Source organism: Chinchilla lanigera, unplaced genomic scaffold (assembly GCF_000276665.1).
Source record: "Chinchilla lanigera isolate Chin_1 unplaced genomic scaffold, ChiLan1.0 scaffold00020, whole genome shotgun sequence".
NCBI lineage: Eukaryota > Metazoa > Chordata > Mammalia > Rodentia > Chinchillidae > Chinchilla > Chinchilla lanigera.
The window spans coordinates 8,457,838-8,469,711 of NW_004955421.1; the positions used below are offsets into that span (position 1 = coordinate 8,457,838).

Sequence of the window (11,874 nt, forward strand, 5' to 3'; positions counted from 1 at the left end):
AGTTCACCACAGATGAATGGATGAACTTTTGGGCTATTTCTGTCTTCTGACGCTTATGAATGTGCTGCCATGTATATATGTGTCCATGTGTTTATTTGTGTCCCGGTTTTTGATTGTTTTGGGCATACCTAGGGGTGGAATTGCAGCGTAATATGATAATTCTATATTTAACTTTTTGAAGAACTGCCAAACTGTTTTCCACAGAAGCTGCACCATTTTATATTCCCACTAGCCACACGCAAAGTTCCAACTTCCCCACATCCTCGACAACACTTGTTATGTTCTGTTTTGTTAAAAAAAAATTATTGTTACAATCATAGCCATCCTAGTGGGCGTGAAGTGATACATCACTGTGGTTTTATTTGCATTTCCCTGATGACTAATGATGTTGAGCATCTTTTCATGTGCTTGTTGGCCACTCACGCCTTTTGCTTTTCATGTCCTTTGCCCATTTTTAAATTAGGTTGTTTCTCTTTTGTAGCTTCTGTCTCCTTTTGTATACATTTTAAATTCTCCATAGTAGAAAGGACACAAAATGTAAAATATTTTATTTAAGAAACATATTTTTTTTTTTTTTCTGAAAAAGGTCGTTTTCACTTTTCCTCCTATGTGAATTCCTTTGTGACCCTTGTGACCCTTGCATGGTCCCTACCTTTGCAGCCCATGCACAGCTCAGTTTTTTAAAAATTGCTTTTTAAACAAGTAAATATACTCATTTCTTCCTTTTTACCAACTGAAAAGTGGGCTAAGAGAGTGGGAGGGCAGGAGAGCAGGCCAAGACCCAAGGGTAGCTGGCTGCCCTGATGCCCTAGGTCCCAGATTGAGGCTGACGCCCTTTCGAGCTGCCTTCATGTCCCCCCTCTGTGACTTTGCTGAGATCCTCCCAGGAAGGGAGGGCCCCAACTATAGCAGAAGAAACCTCCTGGGCCCTGGTCCAGCCCCATCACAAGACTGGATGGCCCTGCCGAAGACCAGCATGTCAGTGGCTTCCCTGGCCAGCGGGAGAGGCGCTGCCGGCTCATGTTCTGTTGCAGCAACTGGGCCCACCAGATGGCTTTGGATAAACAGGGTGGTGCAGGCTTGGGTGTGGGGGTTGCTTTGAGTGGCCTCAGCCTCCCTCTGGGTCCTGAGGAAGGAATCAAGTGACAGGAAGGCAGGCCTGAGGAAGACACCACAGTGTGGTGCTTCCCGGACTGGTTAGTGATGCTTTTTGAGCGGTAAACTCACGTTCCAGCAAAGCATTACAATGTACAAGGCAGAGAGAAAGGAAGCTGCCTCCTCTGAAGAGGGGTGAGAAGCCCAGAGCCTTCCTCCCTCCCCGCCATGTGACAGTGTGCAGGGAATTCTGGGTTTCAAGAGAACAGACTGGTCCCACCAGCAACACGTCGCCTTTGTAGGACACCACATGGGAACTCCATGGAGTCTCTCTTTGAGCCCAGAGAGGCTCCTGAGGCCTGGTGAGGACCTGGGGGCCCACCAAGCTCTACCTGAGATTCTGGCCTCTTCTCAGGAGGGAAATGCCTCTCTGCTTGCTCCGCATCAGCCAAGAGACAGAGATGGGAATGGACAGGCTGAGGGACCCCGAGAGGGGCAGGAGCTTCAGGGCCCGGTCTCTGAGCCTGCGAGGCTTCCTTCCAGCAGGGGAGTTTGGAGCTGCATCTGGGTCTCCTTCCTGCCCTGCTGAAAACCTCTTGCCGCAAGTGGTCCATGTACAGTTATGCCCTACACCCATCTACCTGTGCCTCTCCTGCTCCTAAGGGAGATTTGAAAAGCCAGACCTCCTGGTACAGGACTATAATCCCAGCACTCTGGGAGGCTGGAGCAGGAGGATTACAAGTTTGAGCCCAGTCTGGGTGATTTAGCAACTTAAGGAGACTGCCTAAAAATAACAATAAAAAACGGCAGGGAATGCAGGTCAGTGTCAAGGCCCTGGGTTCAATCTCCAGTGAGAGAGGGAGAGAGAGGAGGAGAGGAGACGAGCTGTGCGTGGTGGGGCACACCTATAATTCCAGCACTCGGGAGGCTGAGGCAAGAGGATGGACATGAGTTCAAGGCCTGCCTAACTACATAGTGAGTTCAAGGCCAGCCTGAACTACGTAGCATAGCGAGACCCTGTCTCAAAAAACAAAAACAAAAACAGAGAGAGAAAGAGAGAGGAAAGGGCTCCCACTCCCACCCTAGAACTCTTCAAGTAGTTTCCTCAAACCCAGATTCCATTCTCAGCATACTCAACCTATGGGGCCACCATATGGACCCGTTGTGTGGTGGCTGGTTCCTGTAGACAGTGGACTTATTCTTGGATGTGGGATGATGTGGTGAGTGGGTGGGCATTTGTAAGGAAGCTAATAAAGCGCTGGGCAAGTAACTTTAGCCTGAGCTTTGTTATCTCATTCTCACATGAGGGTATCAAAGTGCCTCCTCCACAGGGCTACTTAGAGGATTAAATGAGGTAATGTGTCTCAAAGCCCAAACTCATAGGAGCTCAGCTCAGAAGCAGATCTGTAACATAGAAAGGGTCTGACTTGGTCCGCTACATGATAGTTCACCTCACATGAGGCATTTCCCCTCTCTGAGCTTGGGTTTTCTCCGCTACCAAAGAGGAATGTTAAAAAAGAATTTTTAAGCCAGGCATGCTGGTATACACTTATAATCCCAGGACTCTGGGAGCTCAGGCAAGTGGACTGCAAGTTTGAGCCCAGCCTAGCAATTGTATAAAAGGACTGAAGAGGCTCTGTGTTCAATCCCCAGTACTAAAAAATATTTTTTTAATTAAAAAGGGGGACATGTTAGAATCTACCTTTACAGCTACTATAAGAAGTAGAGATAATTCACAAAAAATGCTTAATAAAGGGCCTAAGTTTTATTTACCACTGGAGCTGTGTGGCTCTGAGCAGACACTTAACCTCTCTGTGCCTATATTTCATGTACTGTAATGGGAATAGAAATTGTACCTCTCTTGTGCAGTTTCTGTGGTAATTAAGTTACTGTATGTGGAGTGCTCTGAAGAGTGCCAGGCAAATAGAGAGTGCTACACACATGCTTGCTGGTATTCTCACTAATAGTAACATCAGTATTGTATTATTACGATTATTGACAGTCGGGCTCTCTGAAAGCCTTCATCTTCATTAGCTTAAAAGAGCCACAACCCAATCGAACCACCATCACAGACACTCCAAAGCTGTGTGACCTTGGGCAACTCACCTCCTCTCTCTGAGCCTGCTTTTATTTCTCCACACAATGTAAAGTATAAGCGTCTCAGTAACAGTACTTCAAGGTACTCAGGTTCCATTGATAGGGATGACCTTGCCCCAGCATCCAGCTCGCTGCCCGCCCCCCACGCCGCCAGCCTTCCCTCCCACTGGTGCTCGGATTCCCTCCAGCCGGCCGGGGGCGGGGGCGGGGTTGTGGCCGCGCCGTTGCCAGGCCCTATTTCTGGGGGCCGAGCGATCCCGAGGCCCTGCCAAGCTTCCCCGGGGATCGGGTTTCTGCTGACGCGGTGCCAGGCACGTCTGCTTCCAGGAACCGGCAGCCGCATTTAGCCGCGGGCCGCACATGAAAGGGCTGCAGTCGGAAACGTGACGTTGTGTCAACAGGCGAGGCAGGTCAGCGCTGGGTGAGACCATCCCGGCGGGCCGGCGATCACGCCCGTCTGAAGGCCGCCAGATCCCAGGCCTCCGCTCTGCCTCCTGCCACCTCCCCTTGGCCCCGGAGCCAGGGCTTCACCCCCGGGCTCACACACACCCCTTTCAAACAAAGGTGCTCTTTGTCCCCGCACCTTCCTGTGAGGGCACTTGGATCCTGCAGAAAATGGGCTAGAAGCAAGAAGCAAGAAGCAAGGTCAAGGGCACCCTGGAGGCAGAAGAGGAGACAGACAGACAGCTGCAGCCCTGCGGGGCTGGGATGGGGCAGACTCCAGCAGGGGGATTCTGGGTTGAGGATGTGTGGAACCCTCAGATCTTTTTTTAGTCCAGGTTGCTCCAACCACTTCCTGCTGGCCCCACTGCTGCTCCTTGAGTCACGGCCTAGAGAAGAGAAAGGGACATGATTTCAGTCCCCGGTGCGGCCACTCCCAGTGTTCTAGCACCAGGGTAAACTTGGTTTGTTTGGGCTTTCACCAAAAAGGTCTCGCCGGGAAGGTCTGGCAACTCCTGGACTGACGCAGGGGCCCAGCCGGCTGACGGGCAAGTGCAAGCCCTCAGGAGCCGGCACAAGGCCGGACTAGCAGAATTTGCCATTGGTGTGCTCTAGGACACATGAGAAGTGCTTGGAATCCTTATTTTATCCAAAAACACGAGGAGAAAGCAGTGATGGACCACCAGGCTCCACTCCTGGTCCCCTAGGTCCTGGCTCCTTCCACAGCTCCAGTGGCCCGGGGACAACTGGGCCTTTTCATCTAGCAGCCGTGAGGAAATGGTCACTCCACCTGCTGGGCCACCAGGAGACAGGGAAGGTGACATCTGAAGCAAACAATCCTAACAGGCAGGCGGTGGCTCTGTCTGGTTGAGAATTCCCTGGGGGTGGCTTCCCTGCAGGGACTCCAGCCAACCAGAGGATTCTGGAAGATTCTGGATACTCTTTGCTTGTGGCCATCAAGAAAGGGAGCACCAGAGAGAAATGCTGCAAATCAAGGTGCCAGGAGAAGCAAAAATACTTGACCGGGTCATTTCCCACTTCTTTTCTCATGGAATTTTTTTTTTAATAAGAGGACTTGACTAAGGAACACCGATATTCATTCACGCACAAACACACCCAAGCAGAGGAAGTCCAGGCAGGATGTAGAAAATAATTATGGAATGTTGCCTGCAGCACTAGTAAGACAGGATATGGCAAATCCATTAGAACTCGCTAGATTCGAAAAAGCCAGCCCGCTTTGGCAAAGAAGTGTTATGCCCAGCAACAGTTATGTGTCTAATGATCTATTCAGTCTTTTCTCAGTATACATATCCCTAAGTTCCCCAGGCACTCAGCTCACGATTTCATGTCTTCGTTTTCTGTCAAGATCATGTCTAAATCAGACTAGGGGGAAAATGTACTTTTTGCTTAACTCTGGAAAGAAGCATAAGAATCAATGTAAATCCCTGGGAGGAGTTAGTTAAAATAGACAAACTAAACCGATACTTACCTACTAAGTTACCTAAGCTTATTCGATCTGAGTACAAGGCATATGAAAAGCTGAATGAAACTACCGAGATTAACTAGTTGTTGCCGTCAGTCAAAAGGAGGGACAGTCATATCACCCAGCCAAATTACTTTAAAAATTCAGACCATCTTTCTCTTCCACAGGAAAAAGATTATTTTATTAAGTATTTTAAAACAACTATTTAACATTTACTCATAGATAAAAATATTTACAATTTCACACCTTCAGGAAGGCTCCAAAATATAAACACTGTACCTCTCCCTAGAGAAAAAAAAAAAATTATTCTTCTCTTCAAAAACAGGAATACATTCATTTTTTTCTCACTTTGTAGATCAAGTAATTATACAAATAAACATCTGAAACATTTTCCTTTTTAATATATTTATATAATATATATTTATAACAGCTTTACAAATAAAGGCAACGACTTTATACCAAAATAAAAACAGGAAAAGAAGTTAAAACACGATCCGCGATCAAGCATAGTGCAGTTTGAAAGCTGGTGCAGGGCCGGCTGGACGGGTCAGGGAAACAAGAACTCTGGATCAAAAATAAAACTTCTCTGAAGGAGACAGAACCCCTCTTAGCAATAAGGACACTCCATATGCTGTCAGGCAAGAGGAATCAGCCTACAGAAATGACCCTGCAGTACCAAGGCTTGGTTAGGACTTTGAGAAGCTAAGCTTGGTTAAAAGCTTCCGGGTAGAATTTTAAACGGAGTCTACTTCTGCCTTAAAGGCTTTGTGCACTTTGGGGCGCTTGAGGCATATGCTTTCAGACCTCATTTGATTCCCTGGACTGCACATCCTTTTGATGAGACTAAAAACAGGTGCCAGAGGCCTGGGGAACTCCGCCCTCCTTCCCTGGCAGCTCAACTCATACAAAGGGGGCATTTTCGGTTCCTCAGTAAGCTAATCACTATGAAAGCCTGAGTAGGGAACTACATTCTCTTTATTCATCTGAGGCAGGGGCGGGGAGCAGACCTGCGGAAATCTCCCCAAACCACTACCGTGCTATGCCAGTGTCTGCTACCTCACCACTTTAGCAGAAAGTTCTGACTGCTCTCTCCTGGTTGTCTGGTGAGTCACGTCCACCATAAAGGGAGCTGGGTGGGGTCCTAACAGCTGGCTGGGAGCTGTGCTCTGGAAAACCATCTTCTGAAAGTACCTTTTGCTCAAAGCCACAGATCCAGCTCCCAAACTGAAGAGTGACTCACAGACTAAGACTTTGAAGCTTTCGAAAATCCAGCTGATTTGTATCAAAGGGGGCTATTCTCTGGGTAGGGCCCAGAGATCTGCTACAAGCCTCCCCTACATCTCCTGATTTCAAGCAGTCCTTCGTGTCTTCCGTACACCAAAGGGAGCTTTAATGTCCTGCACAAACACACAGGCACACACGCGCACACACACATTTTCACGCACACACCCTGCATTTTCTCTGTGCCTCAGATTATCTTCGTATACACAATGAACAATCTTGCTGCACTCACAAAAACATTTGTGTGTGTTTTTTTGAAGTAGGGAAGAAGGAAAGCAAAGCAGCAGGATCCCCTAAAGAGTTTAGTCTTTGGTTTCTAAGCTTAAGGGGGGGATCTGCTTCAGAGCCTGGAGCAAGGCAGAAGAGTCGAGGGACGGATGGGCCGACAAGGGAGAAGGGAGTCTCTGGGGCATAAGCAGGGGAGTCGAGATCTTGTCTGGGTTCATGAAGCTGCTGAGGGCTGCAGCAGAGGCATTGAGGCCTGGGTATAACACCGGCACAGAGGTGGGATACCAGCACTTCTCCAGCATGGGCAGGTAGGCAGTCGCTGAAGGTGGGATCAGATAGAAGGGCAGGCAAAAGGGAGGCTGGTGTGGATGTGGGCCCAGGAATGGGGAGCTGATCAGGTCACTGCTAGTAAAATGGCCTTCATCATCTGAGAGCTGCATTCGGCTCTTTTTGGTAGGGGGTTCTTCAGACTCCTGCTTAATTGTGCTGACCCGTTCTCCCATGCTGAACCTACGTCCAAGATTACTTTTGAAGTACGGCTGTTCACTGCGCAAGTCACCCTTCTCCGACTCTCCTCCGTAGCCACTGTCTGTGTCCGTGTCACTGCCGCTCTGCTCCCCACTCGAGGGAGCGAAAGTCCGCTGGATGACTGGCACACAGTTTTTCCCAGGGCCTTCCGAGCCTTTGGCCAGGGAACCGGCTTTCTCCTTAAAGTCCATCACTTTGGGGGCTGCGTCTGATGCTTTCCTGGCAGTACCACCCTGCAGCAGCTCAGAGACCACTCGGTGCAGGTGCGCGACAAGCTGGGAAGACTTCAGGTCCCGAGTGTTTTCGTGCTTTGCCAGGTACTGAAGGACCTCCCGGGCGCATGTCTGGAACCCTGAGCAAAACATCTCTTGATTTGCTTCAATGTTTCTTCCCGACAGCTCACCTGGAGACACACAGACCCAAGAAGACATTTCAGATGCTCCTGTGGTGTATCCGGGTACCTCTACTACAAAGACTAGAGTCTTTCCTTTTTGTTAAAAGACATTTGCCAATTTGCATTTCTAACACTGAAAGCCACAGCTTAGAGAACAATGACACTGAAAACGGTAAAAAAATAAAACAATCTATAATCCTATGAGAGGTATTTTTTTATGGTGCTAAGCATTGAATACAGGGTCTGGCACCTAAGCACATGCTCTTTCACTGAAGCTAAGCCTCCAAGCCCTAAATATGATTTTTCATGAATGGCCACATGATATCTCATAATTAGGAGATATACTACTTCTTTTTTTTTGGGGGGGGGGCATTTCCGGTACCGGAAATTACTTCTGTTCTTGTTGAGTTTTTTAAATTGTTTCTGAGTTTTCTTTGTATACGACATAGAAATGAACATTGAGGTGTGTTCATAAGCCCAAGAAGCAATTTATGAACATCAATCTCATCGTTGGCAAGATGAACAAGGTCAGGCAGCCATAAAATGAAATAAAGGAGGGACAATTATGACCCAAAGTAAGCTTATTTTCAGTGACTTATAAAAGTTGCAGCCCCCCCATAAACTTTAATTAGGCTCTCTGAATCTTTTTCAGGTATTCTATCCACGATCCTCAAGAAATTACTTTTAATCATCTTTTTATTTTAAATGAGCAGAGTCGCAGAAACACTTGCACGGTTTTTGCGATTCCTATTACATTGGCCTGGGAAAGGAACATAGAGAATAGATGAGGAAGCGGGTAGAATTCCCCACCGACTGTACAGTATTATTTGGAAGGGGTCAGACAGGAAGGTGGGAAGGTGAGTCTGATTCTCTGGAAGTCAGTAGAAGCAAAATGATGAAACTTCAGTGGTTTCATTAGATTGTACAATTCACCAAGATACCTAATGGCTATTCAGGGAGCCGCATGAAATGCAGGAAAAACTCCCGCTGTCATCCTGTCAGGATCACACCCTACTGTGAGCGGTGGAGCAGCAAGCAAAGAAACAGGAAAACACTGGGGGCATACCCGTGATATGTTCTCCAATGAGAAAGGGCTAAGAGACCAACTGTAAAACACCCACGATGCAAATTATAGGTGCCTTGGCATTTTAAAGGGGAGTGGGGGAAATCTCCTGGAACCCAGAGACTCTAAAGCTAAAATGCCACACTGAAACATTCTATCATTTGACTAATACGCATTCATGCCAGGTGGCACACAGCAGCATTCCAAATGGAAAGTCTGACCTTTTGGAAAGATAAAAGGTGTCTCCCCCAGTGCACAAGCAATTGGCTGCGGGAATGTTTCTCACGTCCAATGTTGAGCCCAGGGGCTCTCTATTTGCACTGAACTTTTAAGAGATGCTAATCGGACTTAGCACTCACCAGCTTGTAAACCACTCTGCAGGGCAATGATTTTCTGTTGCTGCTGATCAATTAGGTTTGTTAGCGCTTTCACATGCTTCAAGGTAAGTTCAAGAACCACCGCTTTTTCCAAGTGACCCAAAGTCTGGAATAACAAGAGCCTTAGTCAGTGGTGAGGTCAGAGGTCAGAATGTTCCCACTCCTGGGACACACTTATTGTCACTATGAGGAACGTCTCTAAAGACACAAAGACACACACACACACACACACACACACACTAACAGAATAGTCTTTTCTGGTTGGCACAATGTAAAGTTTGTATTACATATACTGTATACAATTAAGAAATAAAAACACATGGCATCTATCTTTGGAGGCATTTTGGAAGCTGCAACTACTTAAGAAGAAAGCTTTGACAGATAAATTCCTCCAGTAGTGCTGCTGACCTTAACTCAGGGGAATCCGGAGATAACATTTCTCTGCAGTGCTGTCAATCCAAGGAAGGACTTTTACTGTGCCTGGTAGCCAAGAGGCTTCCCCTAGTTTTTTTTCCTAACACCCTTTCAAAACCTGCGGCTCATGCAAGCTTTTTCCCTCCTCCCTAAACACTATTTTTTTTTCCTTTCCCCAATTAAAGGCTACCAAGCTAGAAAGCTTCTGACTACAGTCAAAAGGACAGGATGGGAAAAAAAAAAAAAAAAAAATCACACATCAAAGTAAGTCCCCTTAGTTTAAAAAAAGGAGGTGAGGCAGCGGGTAAGTGAACTCAGCAGGTAGCTTGGCTTGCTCATTTAAATTAGGAAAACTGAAAAACCCTGAAAATCACTAGAAGGGAAAGACTTAAACTCCTGAAAAGGAAGGTCTGCGGTGCTAGAGCCAACCTGGAGCGGTCTAAGAGGTTCTCACTTCATGTTCTTGAGGCTGCCAGGAAATCCCAGAACTGGGGAAGGGTACCCCAACACCTAGCCAACCCGCCAGTTCCGATCCGGTCATCTAGTCTGCAGTTCCCCGCGGCGCCTGCAGGCGGCGAATGATACCCCCCTCCCCCCATTCCCCTCGCCAGCCGCCGCTGCCGCCGCCCGCCCGCCCGCCCGCCCTTTGGACACAGCAGCGGGGTTGGAGAGGGGCCAGCTTCTCACTTACTGTAAGTTTGAGATGTTCGGGCAGGAGATCCTTCAGCTGGGCGATGCACTCGTTAATCCGGTCACGTCTCTTTTTCTCGATGAGCCGGTGCGGTAATTTGTAGGTCTCCTGCAAGGCGCACGGGAAACGATGGGTGTCTAGGGAAGGGGATGCGAAGCTTCTCTCCTTCCCGGAGCCCCAAGGCTTAAGAAAAGTCGGACAAGGAAGAGTCGCACCCAAAGCCACCTTCTGCCCCTTTCCCCCCAAACCTCTTAAGGTGGTACCGAGCCCACATCGTGCATCCCCCCCGGCCAACCTCAAAAGCGAGAAAACTTTTCTTGGAAACTCAGTGCGCGCAAGGGGCTGAGGTGCGGGGGTCCCCAGAGGTGCGCTTACCTTGCTGTCCTCGCTCCGCTTTATTCCACGCCTCGACTTATACACTTGGTACATGTGAGCAAAATCCATCCTGTGGGGAGAGGGGCCAGGAAGGGTCGTGACTTTGCGTGTGCACTGGCTGCAGGCGCCCTATCAGGCAAGAACCTCCGGATGCGCCCAGCGCTGCTCCGCTCCAAGTTAAGAGCGGCAGAGAATACAGGGCTGGAGTGGAGGCTTGCAGGAACCAGAGTGCGCCAACTTACCCTGGTAGGTCTCCGTGCTCCAGCACGGGCGCTTTGGGCAGGCAGGCAGGGGGTGGCTGCGCGCTGGGGATCCTCTCCATGGCACGGCGAGCTGGGGCCACTGCGCGCTCCTGTCTGCACTAGGAGAGCGTCGAGGTGAGGGACTGTCCTAGAGGGGGCTTCCGGGGTCTCTCCGCAGAGGTTCCTCTCAGTCTGAGCTCCCTGAAATGCGCTGTGCTGCTGGGAACTGTGGCTTTGAGGTGTTGTTCAGTTGGGGGCGTGCATGGCCCGGTGTCCCCGCGGCCTCTGGCTCTGCGCACAGACTGGCGGTGTGTGCTCCCAGCGCTGTCTGCGCCGTGCGAGCCAAGTGAATGAGAAGTGGGGCGGGCGGGGAGGAGGGAGGGGCGGGGGGGCGGTTAAGGCGGGGTGTGCGGGGCGGCGGGTAGAGCCGAGGAGTAATGGAGAGGCTGCGGGCTGGGTTAAATGGGAGCGTGTGGGTGGGTTGGAGCTACGTGTTCTACCCTGTGACTCCAGGCACGTCTGGCCGCTGCCGGGGAGGGAAGGAGACCTGCCCGCCCTCCCCCTGCTTCATCACATGAGTCTCACGTGTTGGACAACGCTCTGGCAGCTGTGAGGGAGCCCCCACCCCCAACCCCGGCCCCCAGGTGTCTGCGGCTGCGGCCTCCTTTCCCCGAAAGAGGGGGTGGCAGCGCGGCCCGAGTCCTGCCCAGCTGGGTGGGGGGCGCGGAAGCTGGAAGGAACCGGAGAACGGAGGGGGGGGGCGGACGGGGAGAGGTGGTAACGTGGGCGAACCTGCCCCAGGGAAATGAAGTAAGTTCCCGTCTCCTGGGAGGGAACGGGGGAGGACGGATCCGCCCGCGTCTGACTCAAGCCGGGAGAGGAATATCCCCTCGCTCCTCCAGCCCAGCCCTCTTCCTGCTCCCCCGCCCGGCCCGCTCCAGGAGCCGGCGCGCAGCGGAGAGAATCGCCGGCCCCCTGCCTTCCCCAGAGGCTGGGGTTTCTTTCTGTCCCGGCGTCCCTGCCCCCACGCTCAGCCCCGCGTCCAGGAATTGCCCGCCTTGGGGAGGGACCGAGGGGCGGGGCGGATGTCACCCCATGGGAAGCCGGCGGGCGGCCAAGCGCCAGGGCAGCCGAGGCCGCGGCCGAGCACGCCGCGCGCACCTGA

General features: G+C 50.5%; 1 protein-coding gene across 1 annotated transcript; it reads right to left on the reverse strand.

Annotated features, from left to right (window-relative positions):
* Nucleotides 1-5,499: 5,499 nt before the first annotated feature.
* Nucleotides 5,500-11,040, reverse strand: Bhlhe40 (basic helix-loop-helix family, member e40). Its single transcript, XM_005383740.2, has 5 exons — nt 10,710-11,040; nt 10,468-10,537; nt 10,093-10,200; nt 8,970-9,093; nt 5,500-7,556 (listed from the first exon to the last, which is right to left on the reverse strand). The coding sequence occupies exons 1-5, from the start codon at nt 10,787-10,789 to the stop codon at nt 6,700-6,702; spliced, it is 1,239 nt and encodes a 412-aa protein (XP_005383797.1). The 5' UTR covers nt 10,790-11,040; the 3' UTR covers nt 5,500-6,699.
* Between the last annotated feature and the right edge of the window lie 834 nt (nt 11,041-11,874).